Source organism: Sebastes umbrosus, chromosome 10 (genome assembly GCF_015220745.1).
Source record: "Sebastes umbrosus isolate fSebUmb1 chromosome 10, fSebUmb1.pri, whole genome shotgun sequence".
NCBI lineage: Eukaryota > Metazoa > Chordata > Actinopteri > Perciformes > Sebastidae > Sebastes > Sebastes umbrosus.
The window spans coordinates 27,713,681-27,740,886 of NC_051278.1; the positions used below are offsets into that span (position 1 = coordinate 27,713,681).

At 41.3% G+C, this 27,206-nt stretch overlaps 3 protein-coding genes across 10 annotated transcripts in view; 1 reads left to right on the forward strand and 2 right to left on the reverse strand.

The window, feature by feature from the left end:
* Positions 1-2,209, reverse strand: part of arhgap22 (Rho GTPase activating protein 22) — a 12,978-nt gene extending 10,769 nt beyond the window's left edge. The window contains exons 1-3 of one of the 4 annotated variants that reach the window (XM_037781417.1): positions 2,016-2,209; positions 1,685-1,777; positions 889-987 (exon numbers count right to left, since the gene is read on the reverse strand). In XM_037781417.1, coding sequence (XP_037637345.1) covers positions 889-987; positions 1,685-1,775 — 190 coding nt within the window. In that variant the 5' untranslated portion in view covers positions 1,776-1,777; positions 2,016-2,209. Of the gene's footprint in view, positions 1-445; positions 847-888; positions 1,022-1,684; positions 1,779-2,015 lie in introns of those variants that run through there. The other 3 variants (XM_037781418.1, XM_037781419.1, XM_037781420.1) reach the window with 3 other exon arrangements.
* Positions 2,210-3,561: 1,352 nt separating this feature from the next.
* On the reverse strand, positions 3,562-9,849 carry si:ch211-223a10.1 (palmitoyltransferase akr1). Of its 2 annotated transcripts, none has more exons than XM_037781421.1 (10): positions 9,532-9,849; positions 8,783-8,918; positions 8,527-8,637; positions 8,273-8,405; positions 7,854-8,032; positions 7,618-7,691; positions 7,339-7,501; positions 7,153-7,253; positions 5,440-5,630; positions 3,562-5,151 (listed from the first exon to the last, which is right to left on the reverse strand). In XM_037781421.1, the coding sequence occupies exons 1-10, from the start codon at positions 9,650-9,652 to the stop codon at positions 4,663-4,665; spliced, it is 1,698 nt and encodes a 565-aa protein (XP_037637349.1). In that variant the 5' UTR covers positions 9,653-9,849; the 3' UTR covers positions 3,562-4,662. The 2 variants fall into 2 exon arrangements, with proteins under 2 accessions (XP_037637349.1, XP_037637350.1); XM_037781422.1 differs by having other exon boundaries at positions 4,663-5,151; positions 7,153-7,235; positions 9,532-9,652.
* An 847-nt stretch (positions 9,850-10,696) lies between these two features.
* The window catches only part of wdfy4 (WDFY family member 4), a 46,442-nt gene continuing 29,932 nt past the window's right edge, over positions 10,697-27,206 (forward strand). The window contains exons 1-20 of one of the 4 annotated variants that reach the window (XM_037782454.1): positions 10,697-10,712; positions 11,200-11,296; positions 12,619-12,706; positions 14,238-14,492; positions 15,553-15,664; positions 16,938-17,065; positions 17,397-17,525; positions 17,666-17,855; positions 18,443-18,632; positions 19,569-19,729; positions 21,383-21,615; positions 21,707-21,846; positions 22,710-22,840; positions 23,111-23,212; positions 23,350-23,540; positions 24,421-25,151; positions 25,308-25,401; positions 25,488-25,702; positions 25,827-25,930; positions 26,093-26,321. In XM_037782454.1, the coding sequence (XP_037638382.1) occupies positions 12,686-12,706; positions 14,238-14,492; positions 15,553-15,664; positions 16,938-17,065; positions 17,397-17,525; positions 17,666-17,855; positions 18,443-18,632; positions 19,569-19,729; positions 21,383-21,615; positions 21,707-21,846; positions 22,710-22,840; positions 23,111-23,212; positions 23,350-23,540; positions 24,421-25,151; positions 25,308-25,401; positions 25,488-25,702; positions 25,827-25,930; positions 26,093-26,321 (3,356 nt within the window). In that variant the 5' untranslated portion in view covers positions 10,697-10,712; positions 11,200-11,296; positions 12,619-12,685. Of the gene's footprint in view, positions 10,713-10,764; positions 11,297-12,618; positions 12,707-14,237; positions 14,493-15,552; positions 15,665-16,937; positions 17,066-17,396; positions 17,526-17,665; positions 17,856-18,442; positions 18,633-19,568; positions 19,730-21,382; positions 21,616-21,706; positions 21,847-22,709; positions 22,841-23,022; positions 23,213-23,349; positions 23,541-24,420; positions 25,152-25,307; positions 25,402-25,487; positions 25,703-25,826; positions 25,931-26,092; positions 26,322-27,206 lie in introns of those variants that run through there. The other 3 variants (XM_037782456.1, XM_037782455.1, XM_037782458.1) reach the window with 3 other exon arrangements.

A 27,206-nucleotide genomic window follows, 5' to 3' on the forward strand; every position in this document is an offset into this window, starting at 1 on the left:
CCCAGCAGCCATGTTTACTACAATACAGTATCTCACAGGATCAAATCTAGGAATGAGGATGGTATAATCAAGAAGGATTACATCACTCTGTAGTATAGTGCCTGTTAGCTCTAACAGTGAGCGTTGGACACAGAAGATAAAGCCTCAACACTTCAGATCATGCAAGAAAACTCAGGTCATTCCTGAATAAAATGGGATGCAGGATGACACCGGTGCTACTGATATGGCATTGTTCCACCTTTTTTTGATGTCATCATCAATTAAAAAGCACTGGCAACAATATTAATGTCACATTACTACAAAGACAGAAGGACAAATGGAGCTCTGCAGAGAGAGAGAGAGAGAGAGAGAAAGATGAAGATGGACTGCAGAGAGGACACAGAGGGAAAAGCAAGAAAAGACATGGAGAGGGATGGAGGAAAAGAGGAGGAGGGACTGTTCTTACCCCGGCGTGCCTGTTTTATCTTGGGGCTCAGCATGGTTACCGTTGCTGTGCTGCTCCCTCTCACAGAGACATGACTGCATCCCTCTGTTCACACACTGTTCCTCAAACACACACACAGAACCTCTCGCTGCTGCCTCGCCCTGTTACTCCTCATCCTCATCCGAGCATCTCTCTCCTCCTGGCTCACTGTCTTGCACTTGGACACTGTCTCCGTCTGCTTTCACACACACGCACACTTACAAGCACTTAACCCCCCACACACACACACTCTCCTCTTCCTCCCCTCCTTTCTTTCTCCCCCCTGTCTGTCCCACTGGCCGGCGTGCTGTTGTTCCCACATACAGAGCCCTGCCCACTCTCTCTCTCTCTCTCTCTCTCCCTCTCTCCCCTTTGCTATCAGTCTCTCTGCCTTCTGCTGCACACTCTCAGTATCAATTTCTCACCGTCTATAAATATGTCTGGCTGTGTGTCCTCTGTCTTGTTGTCACCCATTTCTTTACATTGGCTCCCGCATCGCTCCACAGTCTCCACAATCCCTCCAGCTGTTGGGAGATTTGATTATGATCTCTTCTGCACCTGAAGCACAACCTCAGATCAATACATTTGATTTAACTGACACCGTTAAATGTTTGATGCAGAGCAAGTGGCCAAGTTATTGTCTTGTCTGTACCTATAAACCATTGCATGATACATTCGGGTGTTAAAACCTGACAGAACTCCACTGTGCAACACTCATATTTAGCATCCAGACTCATTCAGGCTAAGATTTATAGTCGGAGGGGAAATGCCACACTACTCAGTCACTCAGCAATCTCTGTGATGAAAGCCACAGCACTCAAGGGTGTGATGTTCTTGTTCCTATTCAGCCTGTCTGGTTGGGTTGGAGTGGATGTGATAAAGCAGATAAATGCTGCAGTTCAAGAGCCTGGATGAGACTAAAAATGCAGTAAGGGGACAATGCTGACGGAGCTTTATCATAAGAAAAAATCACACATAACAACTAAATGACAAATGGTCCCCACTATAATGAAGGCTTTAAGGAGTAGCAGTATTAGTAGGAGCATAACTTTGGGAATGCAATGCTTTACACAAAAAACAGCTCATACCCTGACAGATCGTAAAATTAGAGCTTAACTTTATAGCTCAGATACCAGAAAGTTGGATCCTCAACACCATAAGTCATCACCTTGCTTGATACAATGCTCATCGTTGCAAAACAAACCAAAAAGCGAGCATTACCTGCCAATTCCTTTGGTTTGTCACTGGTCAGAGGAGTCCTGGATGGTTTCATTGACCCGTCTGCATGGTGTATCCCTCTCAACTGGGCCATTTCTAGAGCCACAGCACACACACACACACACTCTCAGGGTCTAAACAATGGCAACACTGAAATCTCAGTCCTCTACTTAATTGACAATCACTAAGAAACAAATGGCATCCACATACCCAAAGAGAAGGGACTACTATAGCTGCCATCAGTAACACGCTGATGACGTGCGCATGAAGAATGCTGATGTGAACAGACTGATAGAAGGAAGGAAATAAAGACAGTCATGGGAGTATTACTTGCCATGTGTTGTCGGCCGGGCAGACCAGACGACTCTCGGTCTGGAGCCAGACTCTCTGTCCACCACGACAAGAGGGCATCACAGTCCCATACAGATGTTGTGGTATAGGTACTGCTTTACAGAGAAATTAAACACAGCTGTACGATGGTCTGCTGCTGTCCTCCTCTTCTGACTTTTCCCGTCTGTCTCTCACTGAGGAAGTGAGCTGCCTTGATGGAGAAGTGAAAACGGCTGACTGCCGTGTAAAAACTATTATGGGTTTCTCCTTCAGATGTTATTACTGTACATTTTCCCCACTCATAACATTCAACGCTCTGGCTGGTAGTGATTTTACTATGTAAAACGAGAGAGAAGGTCACAAGCTTTGAATTTGAATAAATATTGTACCTAAATACAATGTTGACATACTTGTACTTTACTTCAGTATTTCCATTTTATGCTACTTTATACTCCACTACACTTCAGGGGCAAATATTGTACTTTTCACTCCACTACATATTATTTGACTCTAGTTACTATAAACATAAACAAAACATATAATATGCTTACATGACACGATGCGGTGCTATACTACTAATATACCTATACTATATTAGTATACAAAGTATCTAAACTTGGCTCCACACTACAACATTAAAATGATCTTATGTGTATTTATTTGTAATAAAAACTGAATAATATAATAATATAAAAGGAAAAAGGAGCCATTCTGAGTACTTCTGCTTTTGATACTTTAAGTACATTTTGCTGATAATACTTCTGTAATTTTAGTTAACTGATATTGTGAGTTCAGCACTTTTATTTGTAATGAATTATTTTTAGTAGAGCTGTCAAGCGATTAAAATATTTAATCGCGATTAAACACATGATTGTCCACAGTTAATAGCGATTAATCACAAATTAATCACACATTTTTTATCCGTTCAAAATACTTAAAGGGAGATTTGTCAAGTATTTAATACTCTTATCAACATGGGGGTGTGCCAAATATGCTTGCTTTATGCAAATGTATATATTATATACAGCTGTCAGTGTGTCATTGTGCTGACTTGACTATGACTTGCCCCAAACTGCATGTGATTATCATGAAGTGGGCATGTCTGTAAAGGGGAGACACGTGGGTACCCATAGAACCAATTTTCATTCACATATCTTGAGGTCAGAGGTCAAGGAACCCCTTTGAAAATGGCCATGACAGTTTTTCCTCGCTAAAATTTACCACAAGTTTGGAGCGTTATTTAGCCTCCTTCTCAACAAGATAGTATGACATGGTTGGTACCAATGGATCCTTAGGTTTAGGTTAGGTTCTAGTTTCATATACCAGTATCTTCACTCTAGCTTTAAAACGAAGCCAGCTACAACCTCTGAAAGACCCGTTGAATTTTTAAGGTGTTAATTAAAAATCACATTTTGCGTTAATGCGTAAAAGAAATTAGTGCTGTTAAAACGGATTTGCCTTAACGCGTTATTACGCGTTAAGGCAAATTAAGTAAAGTATCTCAGTACTTCTTCCATCCCTGCACACAGTGTGAGATAAAAAAAGAAAGATTGTTCTTATTATTTATTTATAGATTTCAGTGATGTGTTATTTTCATTCAGCATCATTTTCCTACAGCATAAGAAAACATCATGGCACAAATGAGGTATCATCTTGGAAACCCAAATGAACTGTGCAACCACAGATAAAATACATTAGTACATATAAAATATATTGGGATATCGACAAGTGGCAGCCAGTTGAATACAATAACACTGATCCGGGGACAGAGAAATACAGTAGAAGCACTCACAGGCTTACATGCGCTCATCTTCACCACTCCATATGCACGACAGGCAGTACAGTAGACACTAAATAATGTCACGTGACGAAGTCCAGACACACCGGCCTCCGAGGGGGTGTGGGGAACATCATCTATAATCTAGAAATATGGTCCTGGGGGACACAAAGGAAATGAGTGTGTTTAATTGAAGCCATGAAAAGAGCCATGTGTCATTAGTGAGAGCAGATAGAGGAAGTGTCATGGCTCCAATGACTGGGAGCAGGTCAGAGTGGTAATGGTATTATGTCAGGAACAAAGGCTTTCAGTGCACCTGCTATTAACCATTATCACTATAGCTAATCACAGGACCTGCTAATGTTATGAGTAGTACACACATCTTCACGACTTTGAACAATGCTTTACACACCGTGATGACACACACAAATATCAATGATGTTAAAAAAGCATTCTGATGTGGATTTTAAAAACAGGTGTGAATGTGAGCATTCATTCAGAGGCGTATCCTGCTAAAACACAGTTTTGGAAATATCAAGTACTTCACACAGAACAATGTAAACCAACACGTTCATTAGGACACTGTTGTTTTAAAAGTATTCAGTGAGGTCTCTAAAAACTAGCTGAACATCTAAACTCTTAGTGGTAGTTATCCTGTTAGCCAGACAAATCTGCTATATAGCCGACTGTATATTAAAATAGAATATTGAGATGTAACCAAATTTTACATTCAAGTACAACATGTTATATGGCATTAGGGAGTTATTGAATCTAATGAGGACATTATCACTAGGTTTAGTGCACACCAAAGACTGTAAACTGAGAAGCAAGTGAGCGATGAAACAGTTTCGAGATACAAGACAAACTGACAGTTTTAAATGTCTATGGAAGTCGTGTCCTCTTTCGCTAAGCTGCTGCCCACCCGCCGTCGACCCTCCAGCAGATACGACAGCACTATAACCCAGCGCTGACCCATTGACCTCTGCCGCACCGAGCTTTCGCACTGTCTGAAGTAGGTGGTCGTTCCCGTGGCAACGGCGTCAAACTGCTCAATCAGTAGCCACACCTCCCAAAGCAGCGTCAGTGCGTTCATGACCATCATGACCACAACCCAGAACTCCTCCCCTAACAATGTGAGCCACGTTGAGAAGCTGCGACCCATCACGGGCATCTTGTCGTACAGGTAACTTGTTGCCGTGGCAACGAAAAGGAAGTGGGCGATCAGCATGGAGAGGATGAAGAAGAGGAAAAGGCGGTGGTTGCCCCGGCCGACGCACCGGTTGAGGAAAAGGCAGTGGTGGTCATAGTCTTTGACGCACACGTCACACAGCTTGCAGTGCTTCGTGTAGTCGGGCGGAAACAGCTATGAGGAGAGCAAAGATGGGGTGGGGAGGAGAGCAACATACTTATTATAGGATGGAGCCCAGGAACTAGTGCATCTTTAACTTTACCAGCAACCTTTTGTGCATTGTTTCCTACCTTTCAGACATATACTGCTTTTGATTACTGCTTTTTAATTTCACTATGGGATGAAAATCAACTGGCAGAGACTTGATCGCCATAAATACTCCATCGCATTTAATTGTCACATCATTAATTCATTATGACATCTGAGCTTTTTGTAAGGGAAGGACCGTGGACCATGTCTTACCTCACAGTATGGACAGAACCTGTGGGGGCTCTGGCTGCTCTCCACCAGGTCAGCGATGCAGGAGAACCGAGGATCTGCGTCCGCTCTTTCCAGGGTCCCAGGATCCTGAGTCAGAACCTTACAGAACAAACCGAGGACTAGGGAGAAGTGGAACATTGACACCTGGACCAGAGCGCTGGTTGGCCACACACATTCAAAAGGTTAAGGATGAACCCATGCCATTTTAATATACAAAATCCTAGATTACATTTGCCTCACTGTGTATATTTAGGTGACAATTTTCACAAGAAAACTTGTGGACTGTCCACAATAAAAATGTATTCTTTGGGAAGCACAAATATGCTTAACAAATGCATTATGCCCTTCAAATATTCATTGAGTGACTCAATGGTGGCACTGGATGAAAGGTCAGAGGTTAATGAAAAATATTGGGATTCATCCTCTGAAGACTATTCACAGGTAATTTTGTGAACATCCAACTATTACTTTTAGAATATCTTGTCATAGACCAAAATGTTGGTCACAATGTTGGTTGACCTGAGGGTGGCGCCATAATATTTAGAGTAGCGTGATAATTATGGCCTTTGGTTGAGATATTCGTCTCTGAACCAAAGTGTTGGACGGGACCAACATTGAGATGTCATTACTGCTAGCAGGGCAAAAAGAAGCCACATGATACATGTTCAAAATCTCAAGCCTCCAGTCAATTCTGTGAGACCAAGGCCTATTGAAGGAGGCTGGGTCATGCGTCATCAACGCGTCATATCTTTGAGGGTATAACACATGCGCAGTAAAATATGGTCTGCCCTCGCCGAAATTGAGTCAATCGCAACGACCGCAGCTTCAGTTACACTGCGCATGTGTCATACACATGGTCATACCCCATAACCCAAGATCCGTGTCCGCCCGTGTCCGCCCATGTCCCTCCCTCCTTTAATAGGCCTTGTGTGAGACCAGGTAGTAGTGGGTGCAGGAGCATAGAGAAGGTGAGGTTATATAAAGGCTGGGTGTGTTCTGTTCAGATCCTTTTGTTTGAGACCATGCTGCCACACCAATAAGTTTGATCACAGTGATTCTGATCATTTGTTTTAGACAACATACAGTTTATATTCTTTGAGTTATTTCTACATGTGCTCTATCTTAATTTAATGTTTGAATTCAACTCCTTAATAGATCATGGTATTGTCCTGAAGCTGTGTGATATAGGCCACCTACCTGTGAGCTACAGTCAAACCCAGTAAGTAAGGCAATCAGTTAATTTTAGAAGAAAATGGTTGTATATGGTGTTAATTGGTATTGACTTGTGTTTGTTATAATTTGGATCCAGATGGAGAATGTTAAAGTATTTCATCCTTAAGAGGTTGATGCATTAATAATGTAAGATAACCTATGTACCTCTAGTTCATTATTTCTAATTGTGGTAAGAATGCCAATATATTGATTTCATTTGTGTTTTGTACAGAAAAATCATCAACATCGTCATCCATTATCCATCCTTCAACCTCCACCCATTATCCTCCCTCAATAAATGGTTAAATGGCTTTCGGATCCTGGTGTTTTAATGTGCATACCAGCTAGAAGTTCTATGGTCCAGTCAACTGATACTCCCAAACAAGGCAATAATAATCTAATTTAAGATTATAAAGTCTTTTTTTCAATACAAACATATGCACGGGTATGAGACTTAACATGTCCTACATTTGTAAAGGATATTAGGCATTATCTTTCCATAGAAGCAGAGAAGCGAATGGAACAAGCCAGCTAAGAGGGTTCCCAGGTAGATCGGGTTGGGTAACCTGGAAGGAAGACGGACGCTAAATTAACGGAGAGATATAACACACAGTGAATTATGTTGACTTGCTGATAAACATTTTACGTGTGCAACATTTTTTATCAAACCTTTGGTATGTGGTCATGCGGTGGAACTGTGTGAAGATGCTTCTGGCCAGCCAGGGGAAGAGCAAACCGCAGGTCAGCCCCCCGTAGCCTCCCAACATGGCTGCTATCAGCAGGATGGCAGCTCCACTCAGGCTTGGAAACAACAGTGTCCAGTAATACAAAACTGGTGAGGAAAGACACATGATACAAATATAAAACACGTGAATGCCATTATTATCATCATAATCATCATGTTTTCATTTGCTAGGTGAATGATCAAAACGACAGAGTAATATTCACCATGAGATTCTGTGGGCTTGTGGTGTAATGGCTCATGAATGTACCGATTCAGTAGCTTGGTGAGTTGCTGATGTCTGGAGAAAAATACACAGTAAAGCAATGAATTAATCAGCATCAGGATCCCAAGAGAAATCTGGGAATGTGAACATACTGGATGTCTAAAGGTACTGAGGGGTGTTACTATCCCATGCAGTGGTCAGTGTTTTTCCAGAGATTTGTAAAGACAGCAGATTCACCTAAATGTTTTCCCCTGTTTGCTGAGGTCCAGTGGCGTGAGGCCGCTGTAGGTCTTCTGATAGAGCATCCTGCAGCCTGTCCTCTGCAGCAGCGTCCAGCCCACCTCCACTCCACCCCTCTCTGCTGCGACATGAAGCGCGGTCGCTCCCTGCTGGTCGACTGCATCCACAGCACATCTCTGAAACACAAACAAGAGGGTTGAGGTGCACATCTACTGCTAAGAGAGCTGCACTGCGCTCAGTTTCACAAATGCATCTTAACATTTAACTGATCTTTGTCACATGTCCAAGTATGGATGTACATTTTTGTAATTGCAAATGTTGTGCTAGGTTGTGTACTGAGCTTATTTGCTGGAAATGGCTGCCTACAGTTTTATGAGTGGTTAATGAGAGTGACTATACTGAGTGAAGCATTCTACCTGGTCTCTGAGCAAATACCGGACCACCTCTGTGTTGCCCGTGGATGCAGCCAGGTGAAGCGGTGTCACATGGTACATGTCGGTGTCTGAGAACCGGAACATTCCTGTCTCCCACAAGTAGTGTATTGCAACACTGGGAAACATAACTAACAGTTAGTGCATGCATGATATATATATTGTGTGTGTGACTGTGTAGCCAAACAAATATAAAACCTAAACAACACATTTTGTGATGTTTTGTTTCCTCTACTCACATGCTGCCCCCAGTAACTGCATGATGCAGGGATGTTTTTCTCTGCAGATCAATGAGGCGCAAATCAGCTCCGTACTGCATCATTTGGTGTATGATATAGATGTTCCCTTGCCTGATGGGGTCAAAAGCACAAACTGTTATTACACAGGATCACATCCAGAACAAAATGCACGCTGCTCACATCATGACACTGTCACCTCAAGAATCCAGGCATGTTTGTTTAACACTAGAGACCTAAATGTGCGACTACTGCGCACCTGCAGGCAAAGTGAAAGGATGTCTGTCCTGCATCACATGTCACGTTAGGGTCAGCTCCATTGCTGAGGAAAAAGTCAACCAGGGCGCGGTTACCATGGAGGGCAGCGTAGTGGAGCGGGGTGAAACCACCCCAGCCTGGATGGAGACAAACACATGCACGTTACAGTCAGATCTGCAGTCTCTGTGACTAAAGGCCTGACATAAATGCACGGCCTGTCAGCCTGTTGATTGTTGGAGTTCGGGGGTTAAGGTTTCCTTTCGCACAATGTGACTTTGTGCTGTGTTGTCACAGGATCTGTCCATCTAGATCTGTGCCAGACCGGCTCACAGAGGAGCTGCAGCAGGGTTAGGTTTCCCTTCTTGGCATCATTTGAGACAAAATCACATCAGGAGACACTGGAGAACGATCAAGTTTAAATGGGTTGCTTTGAAAATAGCATAATGTAAAATTATACTTGTCCAATGCTGAAATATTTGCAAATTATACAGATTGCAAAAGACAAAGTGTGAATTACAGACATATGACATAGGTATAACAGGTTTATTCTCTTGGAAAATATTGTTAATCAGCAGTTTCCTGGCTTTATAATGAACAAATACCATCAGTGACAAGCTCCTACATGTATGTATAGCTATGCTTCAGACAGAAACACAGTAGGAAGTAGTGGCCTGTAGTTTCACAAATATGCTGTAAATAAAAGACCACACTGATCAGATTAAGATTTCATTGCATCTTATTCCACCTTACCTTTATGCTTGAGAACTGATCGGTCATTTTGAACGAACTGTATACACAGTTCAATATCTCCTCTCTGTATACAGTCATATATGTCTCCACCGCTATCGGAGCACACAGGCATCGGATGCATTATGATGATGTCTGCACAGAGGCGGCCTGCTGTCACTTCCACCGACACAAACTGCAAAACGGAAACAAAAAATCAGCTCTTCGGACGAAGCGCTACAACATGATGATGTAAAGAGAGAAGAGAGATCATCTTTCGCTGCAGAAATAACGGGGATCTTTCATTGTGTGCTAAACTGATTGAGGCAGACCACGCCCTGGACACCTGGTTGGCTGCAGTAGGACACGTGACTTGTGATGTCACATGCGTCAATATAACACGTGGTCCCTATAAATAAAATAACACCAGAGATCTTTGACATAACACCTTAAAGGTCCCATATTATAAAAAAGTGAGATTTTCATTTTTTTTAAATTATAAAGCAGGAATGTATATAGATGTTTGCTAGTGTGTTTAATCTTCTCTTTTTCTTCTCTCTCTCTTTACCATCCTTTTTAATACTTTATCCTCTTTTTAAAATTGATTAAGGTATGCATTGGAGAGTGCCCTGATCAAGCCCAATCTAGGGTTTTTTGCACCTCTCCATCACATTTGTTGTTGTTTATGAAATCTCTACTTGTGCCTTTTTTATACAGTATGTGTAAACAAATAAAATCCACAAAAATCTTTTCAAAATGTTTGCGATTATGAAGACATTCGTTTTCATCTTTAAAGGGGACATATTATAAAAAAGTGAGATTTTCATGTTTTTTTATTATAAAGCAGGCTTAAGTCCTATATAAATACTGTGAAAGTATCGAAACACTCAATCCACAGGGAAATACACACGGCCCGTATTCAGAAACTCATCATTTGAAACAAACTGTGAGGATTTCTGCCCGTTCGTGATGTAACGAATATACAATATTTAGACCCTTTACGCAGTTTTAAACGTAAATATTCTGAATGTGTTCCAGTTTATTCCTGGTTGCAGTGTATGTGAATATCATAAGCTGACAGGAAGAACACATGGACCCAAACTGTTGCCTAGAACGCAGTTCTGTTGCAATTCCGCCAAAATGCGCTAAAATGGAGCGTTTCAGACAGAGGGTAAATACAGACATATTCAGGCCGACAGTATGAGGTAAATAATTTTGTTTTTGACCATTACTGCATGTAAACATGTTCTAGTAGAAACACAAAATACAAGTATGAACCTGAAAATGAGCATAATATGGGACCTTTAAAAGTCAATTAGCGATGTGTCAGGCTGAACGAGGAGTTATTGGGGCAGAAATTTGGAAAACAGATTTTTTATATAACTTTTTTAGCTTAAAATAAATATTTCTAATGTTAACTCCTCATAAGCAAGAAATGCATTTATTTAATTGTGCCAAAGTTTAATTGCATACTGCAACCATGGAGACTGCAACGCACGATACTGAAGCAGTGTTCAGAGACGGCTTTGCGTTTGCGACACTGGCGTAAATGCGTGTTGTTGGCTCGGAGCCTCGGAGGCGTCTCTGTAGTCTCTCTACACGCTGTCAGCTTATAAAAGTTAGTTAACACTGCGGCAACAATGCGAGGACGAAGCTGTGTCAAAGCACTGAAGTGTGTAGTAACGTTATCAGTCCGAGGCGAAACTGAAGAGACCTGCAGAGAAGAGATACATGTCGTGAACATGGAGGATAACGACCATGGAGCTGAGAGAGGCTTCACCTGCAGCAGGTGAGTCCTGGGACTGATGGAGGAGTCTAGCTAGCTAGTTAATCAGTGAAAACATCAGGACTGTGCTCATTTATCTTTTCTTTTTTCAAATGAGTCCTTTCTTAGACATTTTGACTTTCATAATAGGTGAAGAAGGTGTAATTTAATAATTTGAATAGTGTCTGCGTTCAATAAGCCACTGAGTTAGCATCATTAATGTAATCCATTACACCTGTAGTGTTCCTGCTAAAATAACTCGAGTCAACAAAAGGTCAGTGGTACATGATTGAGCAGGTTTTAAGTTTATTCATTTATTTTTTAGGACAGTTTTTTCTTTATCTGGCTGCTGTCCGCATATTTCTTTTTTTTTTATGTATACTTTATTTTTTCCCTTTTTTCAAGGTTGTTTTCATAAATGCAATTTACAGTTCCGATTAACAATAGTTTATAAACCCATTTTTAAGTAGATGAGCTTATAGACAAACTCATTAAGTACACTAAAGAAAACAACTTCAATATTCAAAATTGAAATAAAATTGAGAAAATAAATAATAATAATAATAATAATAATAATGATAAAAAGAAAGAATAGAGTTTAAAAAACAAACAAACACACAAAACAAAACAAACAAACAACAATAATAATAATACAAAAATACGAGAGTATAATAAATTAAATCAACAAATAAGTTAATAGAAAATCAAAACGGGGGCATATTTCTATGTCATTAAAACCCACCAGATGGCGCCGTTTAGCTGGCTAAGTTATGGTTGCACTGATATAATGTCCCATGTCACCACCAATAAATACATTCACAGTAGTGTCCCAGTCTCAGTGCAGTTACACTTCACATTGACCAACTCAACATGAGTTAAAGGACCATTAAGTGAAATATCAAACAATACATTATGTTCCTTTTGAATGGATTAGTCTTTTATAACAAGAAAACACAATTGTTTTTTTTTATTGTTTCCCCTACAAGTCTAAGCCTTCAATCCTTACAAGCTGTGTTTACTGGTTTATTTGGTGAATCACTGGATCCTGTCACAGTGATTAATATATCATACCACGTCTATAAAAAGCCAGGCACTCTTCTTTGAGCCGTGGTGGGAGGGCCCCATCCAACCAGCTCAACCACACTTTTTCACTTCTGCTTCTCTAAGGAAGTTAGAAGGCACATGACCTGGGCCAGCTGATTTGAGTTGCTGGGCTTGTTCAAAGTTCAGTCTGCTTGGTGCAGATTAGTAGGGGGCGGGTGGTTTTACAGAGGGGTCAGTATAGTAGGCACTAGTCTTGTCTGAGCAGGTCTCTGCTTGTCTTTCCTCCTGACATGGAAACACAGACAGACAACTCAGTTGGAATAACACAACACAGATGACCGCTTCCTCTTAGAGCTAGGAAAATCCCAGATGGCTCTCACGCAAGTACAGGTAAGTGGACTTAACCCATGTTTTCCTTTTCCTTTTGAAATTTAAATTGAAGGTGGCAGAAGTGTTACTGTACCCATGATCATGTCTTTCACATTGACATACTCGGTTGTATGTTGTTGTCAATAGGGATATGTGCTTTCCCATTTCACAAGCCAGGGGCGACTTTGGATGGTTTTGCGCCATCTTGCTATCGGTCTCTCTCACATGAGAAAACATCAAAGTATTAATTAGTTTCTCTGGAATGTGAACTGCCTTTCCCTTTACTTACCATCTCATTTTACCGGCTCTGGCTTATCAGTTTAGCAGTCCGCTCCTACCAATGTCCCACATTGTTCATGAGTGAGTAACTCTAAACAGAAATCCCCCAAAATACTATCAGTGTAATGAGGAAACAATGCTCTAGTCAAAATCTCAGTCATCATAACATGTCTGCTTGGGAGCAGGACTCCTTATTCACACTTGGCGTGACATACAAGTGTAACACAGTTTAGCAGCCTCGTGTGAGGAAATTCAAACTGCAGAGGAATTTTGTTTCACATGATCAGAATCAGCTCAGATCAATAACTTTGGCAATATTAGGGGCAACTGAGAGGGACAGAACATCTTAGGGTTATATCAGTGTCACATTAATTCGATTTTGCAAGAAATAAAAGGTCCCAATTTGCAATATTTTGCATATGTTCACTTCAAATAGTCAAATTAATTTCACTTGTACAGTAAGTGACAGGACTGATTAGTAGGGGTGTAAGAAAATGTCAAATATCGATACAGTATCGCAAAAAAATGTTTTGCGATACTGTATTGATTCTCAAAACTGCTGTATCAATTTTTAATTAATAGTTTACATGTAAAGATTAACTCAGTCAATACTTTATTTCATTTGCAAAGGTATGCGTCCTTTCAATGCATGTGCCCCCTCAAAGTAGTACTATGATGTTGGATGGTACAGGGACTGTGATAAATGCTAATGTAGATCTCACTGTTCTCATTGCATATAAAAGGTCAGCTTTTTTTTACTCAGATTTTATGCATATAGCGGTGTGTTCTTTATACCATGACAGGTTTCCTAAAATTAGATTTTTAAAAAACGTTGACTAAACGGGAGAAAAGGAAAGAATACAAACGTGATATAAAACAATCTGCAGTAATTTGCCCATGCAGAGATGAGTTTGAAGCTTGAAAAGCTTTTAATATTTACTGACATTATGGGCTTTCAGTTACTGGAAATTGGGCATCAATCATACCATGCGGATCCTTCACAGAGGTTGAGAACTAGTTGATGAATATGGCACATGACTGCCAGTGGTCTGCTCTTTTATCTGGTGATTTATCAATGCAGACAGTGTGATGTGTGGGGTAGGGGAGGAGGGCTGAAGGTTTAATTTGGGACACATTTATTTGAGGAAGTGAGACAGACAATTCAGGGAAATCTGATTAAAATACATTCAGGATATTATGTAAACTCTGGGTATCTAAAAGAAACGATAGAACAATCTGAGGATTTCTCACTATTGTCTCTTTTTCCCTCCAGGACCAGACTGCTAAAGGGGAAAGGATCAATAAGGAAACTGGAGAGCTGAGTGCTTCAGGGGAGTTATCTGTCTCTGTGGAGCTGAAGGTGGAGAAAGTGGAGGGCTCTTGTAGGAACCCCCAACTCCAAGTGCTCAAAGAACAACTACAGGAGCTGGGAGTTGACGCATACTCGAGCCCCGACCAAAGCACTGACCATGTTCCTTTAGAGCAGAGAGAGGAGCATCTAGTCAAAGTCCTGCCTCTCTACATACAGGTATGGACCACTGTGTGCCTTTTTAGCTCTCATTGTTCATCCAAGCATCATTTTCAGGGTTACATTTTGCTGTTCATCAGTCAACCAAGTGAGTTATTTTTTTCTATCCTGAAATAAATAACTGTGGAATCATGAATCGACCATGGCAGGAGAATTTAAAGTGGAGCCGCAGTTCAAATTAATACCCAACTTTGAAAAGGTTAAGTGGGTGCCGCAAGACTTTGTGGTTTCCAAAACCGCTCCACACTACTCGAATGAAACAACATGAGATGGCAGTCAGATGTTTGGCTCTCAGCTGATCCCATCACCATCTCTTGAACGAATGTGTACGTGGTCTCTCAGTAAATCTATACAGTTTACTGAACTGTCACGTGAAATATAAAAGCGCTTCAGATCCATAAGTTCAGGCCTCGCTTTGATTAATTGGAAGAAGAGGGATTTCTCATTCTCCATGCCTGAATTGCATCACACACTCGGTGTAAATTCCACCACAGATCTGTGTGTGTGTACCACCATTGATTGGGTTCACAGCTGCAGGCGTAATCACTCTTTGGTTTGCGTGTGGTTCTGTGTGTGTGTTTATGTGTGTTACTGCCTCATGACCAGAACGTAGGGCCTCACTTAAGAACAGCAAACTCAGTGAAATGCGATATCCTCTTATGGAACTGAAAGGAGCATACAGTGGTACACACTGGCTTCTATTATTTATAGTATAGTGCATTACCCAAAGTAGCTGATATTCAACTATAACATGGTTACATTGTTTTACCGCATCTCATAATGCACCAAATGTTGTAGAGCAAGTATGTCATACATGAGTATGTACTGTACAGTACAAGGCATGTACAATCCATTGAGCACAACATGTCATTTTATGCTAATAATTCCACACCAAAACAGTTTAAAATTCATATTATAGACATGTTTAGATACCATTTTCACCCCAAAATGCCTTTTGCAGTAGACATAATCTCATGTTTCATTTTTCAGGATATCACTACAGGTTGTTTTTTTGCTCTCCAGTGTCTTTTGTGACGGACTCTCTCCTCTCTGTTCCCAGGTCTGTGAGGATGGTGGCAGACTTGAAGGTTTGAACATAAAGGGGCTTGCAGCCCTCACTGCTGATACTGTCATCCAAAACATCCACAGCAGACTAGCAGAAAGACCTGCAGGTACTAACAGCTGCTCATATCATAGCAAATACAACGGGGGTTTTTTTTGCAGGTGGAGAAACTTTCTACCTCCTCTGTCTACTTCTGCATTTTCAGTGTGCTGCGTTTCTTTCCCAGTAGTTTCTTTTTTTCTCGTAATGTAAAATTAATTAAACTATTTTTTAATAGTTTATAATGTTAAATGATTAAAAATAGTTGAAAATGGAACGCTAAAGCACATGCGATCTGTTAAGAAAAATGTGGAAACGCTTAATATGTAGTTCCTTTCTTGAGGTTTATATACTTTCTCTGGTGTTAGATTGATTTACTGATATTCAGTCAGTTTTCTCTCTCTGTGTCTCCCCTGTCCTACTCCCTGTCCCTCTGTCGCTGGTTGTTTTTGTATTTTTCTGGAAGTATGAAGGAGAAGCTTTTTTGTTTTTAGGGAAGTGGACGCTTCTGGTTTTTAGTGCAGCTCAGGTATCAAGTAAGGCGCTAACATGGTGCATGTGGTAGCTATTCACGGTTAAAGTGGTGGGGAAGTTGAATTCCATACCCACAGACATTAGAGACTCAGGAAGCTTAGCAGTGTTTAAAACCAGCATCAAGCTTTGGCTAAAGTCAGCACAGAAGTGATTGCCTTGTATTTATTGTATTTATCATTCTGATTCTATTTATTATCTCACACTGTTGCATTTTGATGTATTGTGCTGTTTTATGTACGTAGTGTATTTGTTATCATGTGGTTTTTTTTTTTGTCTACCTGCCCTGGGACAACAGATGCAAATTAGCTTGTAGCTAACTCTGGTACAATTACTTTTAACTGTGGTTGTCCCTGCAAAAATTAACAAAAAGTACAACATTTATTTATTTTATTAACTATTATACAACAAAAGTGTGACTTTTCCTTCTCCGGCACGGTTGTTCTTTTTGGGGGGGGCCCTTTCATGTTCAAATAGTTTCCCAGGAACTCTTGCGTAGCACAAGAACTTGACATTTGGCAAATATAGAAACAATGCAAATTTTCTCTCTCAAAATAGAAACGAAACTTTTCTGAGACCACTGAACCACCCAAATACTTTCTAGATATGCCTTTCGCTTTCTATTTGAACACCGGTGCACTTGACTGGAATGTGGATTTCGATTTTACTGATTTCTGAGACCAGAGATTGTGAAGAGAAACCACGACAGTATTACAGTCAGACTGTCTTTGGCTCCTTCCTGATGTTACGTTAGTCTTTGTGATTATTGTTCAGCACATGTTGAGTCATGTTGAGTGTTGTTTTGTTTACAGAGGAGGCTCGTGGTGAGGTGGTGCGGTTCTTCCAGAGGCATGATACTAAGGAGACAAACTGTGAGTCGAGAGACAATCAAGGATGGCTGCTGTTAAAGTCTCTGCTGCTGCTGACAGCTGACAGCTCAGTGAGTGAAAATTAAGTTTTAAAGTGAAGTGACATCAAGTCTCCATACTCTCAGTTGATCAATGTTGTCAAATGTTTTTTACATTTGATGGGAGTCGCTCATTCATGGGGAAACTTATTATGTGAAGCCCTTGACTGATATTGGACGTTGGACAACACAAATCTCCACAATGTATTAAACTTCCCAAAACTAGGATAATATGAATTATTATAAGTGGTATTCAAAGATATTTTGAAGATCTGGAATTTTTTTTCTCTAAAATTCTTTTTTAGATAAAAGGTATTGTTTTTAATCAAAATGTTAACACTGATTTATGTGTTTGTGTTTGTAGGATATATTGTCCTGTATAAACCCAGGGCTCCCTGCTGCGTTGGTGAAATGTCTGTACCTGCTAGTGTGCCTCCCAGCCAAAAAGGAGGACTTGGCTATAGAAGAGACGTTTCAGGAGCCGCTGACGCAGGTCAGTTGAGGCAATAGCATCGATTTACATTTTCATTCACTGGCATTTGTATTTTTTGCCTCCTCATCATGCTAGCTCCACATGCCTAGCCTCGGTGCCGCTTTTGGTTTCTCTAAACTTCTTCCCTTGCTCTTTTCCAGGTTCTCCTTCAGCTCTGTAGGCAGCCAGTCAATGTGGAGGGACTGGTGGAAACTCAGGAGCTGCAGTGTCTTATTATTGGCCTCACGTCACTATGGGACCAGACCAGCACTACATGGAGACATCAGGCCTCTCGCGTCCTCAAAGCAGTCTCTGCTGTAGCAACAAGCAACACTATCCCGAGCTTGCAAGGTGAGGTCACTCAAAATTATTGGGATGAGTAACATTTCTGTTTATCTTATAGGCATTTAATTGTTCTGCTTCCTATTTAGAATAGGCGATAAACAGGCTGCATAGAAATGGAATAATTGGATTTTATTGGGGAAAATTATTTGTGCAGACAGATATTTTTATTCCGGTAATGGGTGGATTATACAGAAACACATGACCACACATCCCAGCAGAGAGACATACCGCAAATGTGTTTCACATGATGCCTCCATCAGCACAGATAATTCACTTAGTTCTGGTGCACAGAAGCTGACTTTGATTTGTTTTGGACACCAAGAAGTTATCAGCATTTTCCAGCATGATATTTTTGCTCTTTGCTATAGAATCATCAATCTAAAGCAGTTTGTTTAACCTGGGTGAAGACGGGAGTGAAGGAGTTTATTGTAACATGTACTGTATCGCAGAAAAACTGTCTTAAGAGAAGTGTACTTGAAGCAGTACTTGTTTGTGATGATATATGAAACTGAGTATGTTGACACTATTGTTCTGATCTACTGTATATCTCTGAGCAACTTCACTAACCAAAAACACCGTCTTCTCCTCATTAGGCAAGAACTGTGTGCGTATCTGCATCCAGAACCTGCTGCACATCAGTGCTGATGTCTCAGGGCCTCTGCTAGCTGAGGTGGCAGTGGCTGTGTTCAGCTTCATTAGAGACACCCATCCTCTCAATCCAGCCCTCTTCGTAGAATTTGACAACAACGACGGCTACAAGGCCCTTGAGGACATCCTGAAACGGTGAGATAAAAGGACATGTATAGAAGAATGAAACAAATTAAACGAGACTCGCGCTTAGAGAGGACATACTTGTTTAGACAAATGAAAAGGCATTAAAATAATTCGATTTTTGTCTTCTTTGGTCTTTTTGAGGTAAGAGTAAATAGACATTTTTTGAAATTAAAGGGATAATTCAGGTGTTTTGAAGTAGGGTTGTATGAGGTTTGGAGAAGCAGACAGGAGTTACCACATGGAACCAAAGCAATGTACTGCTTTGGACGGCGCCATCAGCAAAACGTATTTTAGCCACCTAAAAAAAATCTATATTTGCTTCAGTGTATGTTTTATTTAGAATATATTATATATATATTAAAATATATTTATCTTGCCATTTGACAGCTATAAAGTCTATGTTTCCGATAGGGAAGTGAAACCGTTATCCATGCTCTTGCGAAAGCAACCAGACTACATTGGCGACAGCATAGAGGGGTACAATGGCTTCAGTTCCCTATCGGGAAGGGCAGTCTGACAGCAAAGTAAAGTGGCGAAAATATTCTAAATATAGCGTACACTTAAACTGATACTGATTTTTTTTAGGTTGGCCTTTAATTCAGGTGGCTAAACTACATTTTCCTGCTGGCCCCGTCCACAGCAGTACATTGCTTTTGTTCCGTATGTAACTCCTGTCTGCTTCTCCAAGCTGGAGGCGTACCGACCGTCCTCTACTGTATGTAATACACTGACTATAGATAAGAATCTCATACAACCCCACTTTAAAACACCCGAACCATCCCTTTAAGTGGAATTTCATGGTGTAAATATACAGCCCCTTCAAAGGATACAATTCTTCGTATAAATGTAATTTTCTGCTCTTAGAGTCAGTACAGAGACGGCTTTATTTCTCTCTGCTATTCATCTAACTTTATCTTTTGTTTCTCATTATTATACCATCATAAGCTGTGAGACAGGTGTTTCTGTGGATCAGTTCCAGCCTGTGGAGGAGTTGCTGGCTCTCATTGCGTCTTTCACCCTGCTTGGAAAAACTGAGCTGAAAGTGGCTCTTTGTGTCACCAACCCCCAACCTCCTGCCTTTAAGTTTGACCTGCCACTCGCCAAAGGTAGGTCAAGTCTTCTTCGCTGAAAGTTCTGCATTGTTATTTCTCTGGCCACCCTTCCCTAATTATCTCTAACAGTTGATTGTACCATGAGGTACCTGAACCATCCCCTCCATAATCATACTCCAAACCATCTAATTATCACCACATGCATGACTCAGCAAAGAGGGAGGGGAATGCCCCCCAAATGGCCACACAGTTCATCCCTTCTTTGCACTTTTGCCCTCATATAACCCGCCCAAACTGCTCCACTCCCTTTCGCTGATTTCCCACACACCCCGACTCCCCATTCCCCCACTGCTACCCCGCTGCAGTGCACAACACCCCTCAGGTTAACAGGAAGCTGAGGTGATTATGTCTGGGATGATGAAGTGGAGGCTTCCCCTCTAACTCTGTTAGAATGCTCCACATCCATTCACCACTGGCCTACAGCAACCAGCCATCTATCATAAATGCACACACACCTCCATCCAACACTCATAAATAGAGTGTCCATAATAAACACACACACACCCATCCAATTATACACACAGACACACACACTCAGCAGCCATCCATCACATCAAGGAGTAGATCTCTTTCCAGCAGAGGGACCAGGGACTGTTTTCTGCTGATCTTATTTGGTTTTGATACAATTTTGATTAAGTGTGAAAATGAATCCTATTACTAACCAGGTAGATATTTATTCGCAACAAACACCAGCGTGTTTTGGCTCCCAAATCTAAGACCTCTTCTTAATATGTTGACAATGCAGCAAACAAACTCTATCAAGGCAGATTATGCTACTTTTCTTTTGCCTTCATGCATGTTGTGTTGTTTGTTTTCAATCTATCTATGTATGTATAACTCAATTTTCTTATGGGATTCAGCATGTGCTCTATGTTAAATGTTGTTTGTAATTTATTGGTTTTCCTTTTTCTATGAAATTGTCTGACCTTGCCAGAGCAAAATCTGATAAATAGAGCTTTAAATTCAAAACATCTTTTGGCAAATTGACCTCAGTCTGATATTGTTTTGCAGTACTGTATGTTAGTGGTTCCCAACCTGGGGTCCGGGCCCCCCTCAGGTGGGCGCCAAAGATCACAGGGTGACGCAAGGATTTGTCTGCTCTGAAGTTGTCAAAATTAGATTTGCACATGTATAACTAAAATCATAATAACACACTTACTGAATAATTTATACAAAAGTCACAACATGTTTTTATCTAATGAAAAATTCTGCTTCAATTCATATTTGTTGGCGTTTAGCCTTTCAAAACAGTTTGCTCACACATTGACAAGTTATTTTTATTAAAGAAAGTTGATTTATTAACAAATGACAAACTCATTTAATACACTGAATCACTTTATTCAAATTGAGGGTTTTGTTTGATGATTTGTAATTTTTTTTAGGGTGATGGCTTCAGAAAATATGGGGTGGCTCAGCTTTTGGTACAAGTAGGGGGGGGGGTAGCTTCAAGGAAAATAGGTTGGGACCATTGCTGTATGTCATAGACTAGTAAAAGAATACATTATGTCCCAATTCAAAAACTTGGATAAACAAACATGCATGTTCTATTCAATATAATCCATTTTAAAGGGCTGAAACCTCCCTTGACAAGTTAAGTGCACTGACACTTTTCGATTCTTCATTTCCTAATGTACCTTTTTTCTCCAGGTTTAGCAGTAAAAAACCTGCCTGCCTTCCACCTGCTGCAGGCCTCCTTGCTGCGTTCTCAGGACTCTCTGCTGTGCTGCCAGCTTCTTCGAACCCTGCAGACAATATGGGAAAGGGACCCAGCCAATTACTTCCTCTTGGAGTGGACTGTCCAGTCGATGGCCCAGCTGGCTGCATGTGTGTGGCGTAAACCAGCGCCTGTCCAAAAACTATTCTTTTCACTGCTAGAGATGGTATGACTTCTAATGTTGACAGCAGTCCCTGTACATACTTTTTTCTTTAATACGACATGCATTTGAGCTTTGATTAAATGCTTTCCTACAGGTGATCTTTAAGTTGAACTACATCCCCCATGAGACCTTGCGGCCACTGCTGGGTGTGCTAAAGCAGAACTGGGCTGGGACGCTGGCAGGAGGAGTGGCAGGGATAGAGTTTGGAGTGGTGGCTCTCAAGTGTTTTCACAGGTGAACAGTGCTAGTTGGTACACATATTACTCAGAATTATTCAGGATACTCCTGCTAGAAATATTTAATCTTAAATGTATGATGCTAGTCATAATTTGTTGTTCTCCTCTCAATAGAGTGGTGCATGAATGAGTCCTAAAACCAAGAAATTAGTTATCATTTTAGCACTTCTGGTTCCCTCTTCTCGAAGTCAATTGTTTTTTTGAATGGGTTTTTAGTTAGATGCCTGAAATAAGGTCTGTGGTTAACACAAGCTGAAAAGATTTTAAAGTTTTGTTCTACGACATAAAATACATAAATAAATACCCCACTAATGAATTTTGAAGCTTCTACGTGTCTTAAAAAAAGGCAGTTGCTAACAAGTGGCTAAATGAGACTACTAAACGTCATCACGCTGAATCGTCTGCCTTTACAGCCTCGTTGTGTTGACTCACGCTCATGCGACCGTGGTGTGGTTCATTTATAGCCAAACGTTATGCGTTTTACCTGTGCCGATTGCATTCTCACTTCAAAAAATCATAAAAATGGTGTTCCTTTGTGAAGATCATTTTGCTGAACAAAACATGTAAAGATCATAAACATTTGTTTGCCCCAGAGCTTATTTTCTGCAATAATCCAAAACCCAATTTCAAAATCCCTTTGTCTTTTAGTCGAGGAAACCAGAGCGATGCTAACTTCCTGGTTGTCCTACAAAACTGCGTCATCCCTGTAGCACTCTATTGACAAGCACAGTCATAAAGATAGTTTAAATAAGAAATAGACAAAAATATAACCTTCTCCAAATGGCACTGCAACAGCTTGGTTAGTCTTATCCGAACAGGTAAGACAGGATAAAGTTTCCATTGTTTTGTTCTGCTCTGTAGGATGACAGTGCACAGTGGTATGCTTGCTGAGGTGCTGAGTGACTGGGGCCTGCTGGAGCTGCTGCTCAGTGAAATACGTAGGAGAGCTAAAATCCTCAGGAAGGCTGGAGTTGTCTCTTCACCTTCAATAAGTATGAACCAACATATTGTTTCCTCAACTTCTGATGTTATCATGATTGTACAATTACAATAGTGATTGTTTGACATAACAAAACGTTGTTACAGCGAATTTGGGATTGAGTAACACACCCAGTCATGATTCAGTGCTTTCAAAGTGAGCGATTTTGACATAAAATTGATGTGGACCTTTGTCCTTAGGCCTGCAAGTATGGGTCAGCAGCCAGATTTCAATCTTGTATGTTTACTCTGTAGTTTGCATCTGAAGTTCTTGTGCTCTTTAGATCCTCAGCAGCTGCCAAGTGTGGAGGACAGTGAGAGACAGCTCACTACCTGTATGCTTCAACTTGTGTCAACCCTTACTTTGCGTTCAATCAAAAACACAGGTATACACATTCACTTCTTTTCATGTCCTATTTTCTATTCAATTCCTTACACTTTCGTCATCTGCAATCATTTTTTGTGTCTTTTATTTATGTTAGAAACTGCTGTTGTATACTTAATTTGTGCACGTGTATTGCAGTTTCAGTGCGAGAGCTTGGTATGGTTCCCTACATAAAGATCTTCTTGGATGAGGATCAATATCGAGGTCCCACTCTGAACATTTTGGAGCAGCTAGCTGAAATTAACCCTGAGGAGTTTATGAGCACAGCCATAGGAGCCCTCTGCTCCTCTACACAGCAGGAACTCGGTTTGAAGCGGGACCTTTTGCAGGTACTTACATTTTACACACGCCCACAGTCCCAGACAACTCAGTCTGTGCAGTGATCTCAGCTGAACTGTAAACGTAGTCTCCACTGTACATCAAATCATAACAAATTGTAATGCACTTAAAACATAATAAGCTAGTGAATTTATTTTCTTAGCATGTGGGACCCTGATTACATTATAGACAAATGCAGATTGATTTGCTAAAACAGGTTTAGCTGTTAACTCTGGACCGATTCGATTAGGCCAGCAGCCTTGTGCTGTGGCACTCTGAAGATTACCACCTCTATCAGATCAGTGAATGGGACAGAGATCTGATTAAGCCTAACTAAGTTACACACCCACTGTATGTGTCCGTTTTTATAGATGGCAGCGAGAAGAGCACTTACTTGCAGATATTGTGTGTATTCAATGCGTGTGAGTGTGTGTGCGCTTGTGCTTGTTTGTGAATGCATGCAGCTTGTTTTTGTGTGTGTGTTCTCTGTACTAACGTGGTTAAAGCAGGTGGCAATCAGATTGGGTACGACCTGGGTTGGCAAGTGTTAAGAGCCATTGTGATTACTCCAGTTTCAGTTAATCACATTTCCCTCTGCGTTCTGCTTCACACATTACCTACCTGATGGATTAGGTCTCTAAATTGAATAAAGCTAATGTGATTTTGTTCACCTCCAAAAACTAGTTACCAGAAATGATTTATGATATATCTATACGTTTCATCTATTTTTCACGACATTGTTTTAATTGACCAGGGACATAAAGCTGAGACTTTGAGCAAAGCTTAGTGTCTATCTCTAAAGTATACAATCTGCTTCGTCACATGTGTGATTAGGCTTGCGTGTGTTTGGTGATTCCACATGCTCACTGACTCCTCACGTCTGTATTTCAGTCTGTGCTGAAGGTGCTGGAGAGCCCCAACAGCTGGGACGCCTTCAGGAGAGCCGGAGGCTTCACCGGGCTGCTGTCTCTGGTGATCGACATGGAAGGAGCTCTGTCCGACCCTCCCCAGGGAGAAGTGTGGAAGTCCCTGGGGCACCAACCGCTGCTGGACCTCCTCCTCCGCACTCTCCACATCCTGGCCTTGGCTGTGCATCTCCACACAGTAAATGCGCACCATTTTGAGACTGGTGGCTTTTATGAAAGGCTGGCAGAGGCTCTACTCCAGCTGGGCTGTTTCCACACAGAACGCCCTGAGAAAGAGAAGTTTGATGGAGAGGAGGGCTCCGGTCTCAAGACCGCAGAGGACAACCAGTCTCCTGGAAAGAGCTTCCACCAGTTTGTTGAGTTAGCAGAGGCCCCGGAGGCTCCCTCCTCTCCCTCCGTCACACCGCAGCCCAATCTGCCTGTCACTCTTCGGACATGTATAAGGCTGCTCTCCTATCTCGACCAGTTCGCCACAGGGACCTACTCTCCTCTGGAGTTAAACTTGGGACAAGAGCCTGAGGTTGGGTGTGACGAAGATAAAGAGAAACCAAATGGAGCAGCAGGGCATGAAGGAGTGTATTCGAGGTCCCCTCCTGTCCACTTGGGATCAGGCCTGCAGTCCCTTGAGGACACACAGGGAAGATCCAGAAACACAGCGCCCAGTATTTCCACAGTCTGCACAGAGTCTCAGTACAGGTGGATATTTCTAACCATTTGTAGGTGGTGGAAGCCATATTCCTATAAGATGAATTTCCTCTACATTCCTATCTAAATTGTATTCAATGAATGGGGTCTATATATGATCTCATAACTCATATTTTTCTTTGTTTTGTGTTTTTGCTTGGCTTACAGTAGGTTCACCTGCGATCACATTATTCTTCATCCAGGAGCAATCCGAGTTATTATGACTCTCCTTCCATCCATATTTACTCCCAAGGACCCACAGGTACCTTTCTAGACTGAACATGTTATAGTCCCTAATGTTACACAATAGGACACAGTATCTGACAAATTTCTTTCTCTCTTTCCCAGCTCTCTATGGACGTTCAGTTCTCACTGGCAAACCACATCCAGGCCTTGGTTAAATCTGAGCGAAACCGCCAGATAGTGTGCGAGGGGGGGCTTGTCTCCACTCTCCTGGCCTACTGTCAGAGCATGTTGCTGGCTCCAAACCACCCGTTACATCTACCTGTTACTCGTATCTTGGAGAAGCTCTCCTCCCAGGCCGTCAAACACTCAGACTTCAGGTAAAAACGTCTCTGAGGTTCAGACACATGCATTTCTTTTTTGTACCAAAGATGGATTTGTTTTTCAATATTTTTGCTACAATATTCTGTATGGGACATGTGTATGCTACTTTTTCCTCCTCAGAAAGTTCCTGTGTTTAGGGGATCCACTCATGTGCTTGACAGACAAAACGGCCACGCAATTGCAACTAGAACGTCACCCACAAGTCAAAGCTCCTGTTTCAAATGGTACAGTCGTGTTGTGTTCTAATAACTTCATCTTTCTGTTGTTTTATGTCTGCTCTTTACTGATGCATGTTGGATTCAATCTTCTCAAGGTTTAATTTGGTCATTCAGACACAAACGTGAAGCAGGTAACACATTGGATTTTGTTTGTGTTGTCTAAACCAGGTCACAGCACAGAGACCGATGCCTCATCGGGACCTTCAGTAAAGACGCTGAAGCGGGCCTTCAGCTTGTTAAAGTCTACAACTCGCAGTGAATCCTCTTTTGGTTTGGCAGTCCCTGTGCACCAGATCATCAGTCTGGTGTCCATGACGTCACCGCGCACCTTCAGGCCACACCGAGTCTCCTCCTCACCTGCCTTTGTAGAGTTCGACATGAGTGAGAGTGGATATGGGTGAGTCCTTGTTATACTGAGTGTCTGTGTAGTCCTGCATTATCAAATAGACTAGATGGAACTTGTTCTACATAAAGTAATCATGTAATGTATGTGCTGCAAAAATGACCTTAGTGAGGTTTGGCTTGTGAGGAAATCACTCTGTAATGTTAAAAAAACATGTAAAAATAAATAAATAAGATTAACAAGGACTTGGAGAGATCCTTCTCAAAATGTATCTGGCATAGTAAAAGACTGAGACAAAGGCTTACTTCTCTGCAGTTGCCTAAAGACATAGGCGGTCTAACAGCAGTTCCAATATGCTTTTTTTTATAACTGGGCCTGTCACATTTGTACTCTTAGGACTTGGTTACGCTCATTAAATTTGGCTTGAAATAGTGTGGACTCCTGGGCATGCTCTCCAGAATCACTGTGGAGCTCAGTGACGTAGGCCTGAAAAAATGTAAATAACATTAAGAATAACCCATTGATTATCAACTCTATTAAAGTGTGGCAGGAGATCTCTGAATACACGATGACAGATGGGGTCAAATCCATCCAATCAACTTTCACTTGCAACAGGCTTGCAGAAAATCAATATGAAATATTATATAGGCTCCATATAGCCCCTGTTACCCTCCACAAAATATCTCGACCCATCTCTCCCATTTTCCGTAAGTGTAAATCAGACCTTGGGTCTACTTTTTTGGGTGCAATCGGACTGAGCGGTATCTTTAATCCAGTATCCAGGGCTATTCATACTAGGTTTGCCCTCTAAAGGCGTAGCTATTTCCCATAATCACTACAAATGCTGGACAAACTTCCGCTTCTCCTTCCTAAATACATCCTGTTTAAATGGGTTAAAGATACTCCACCCACAGTAACATTCTGGTACAGGGAGATTTT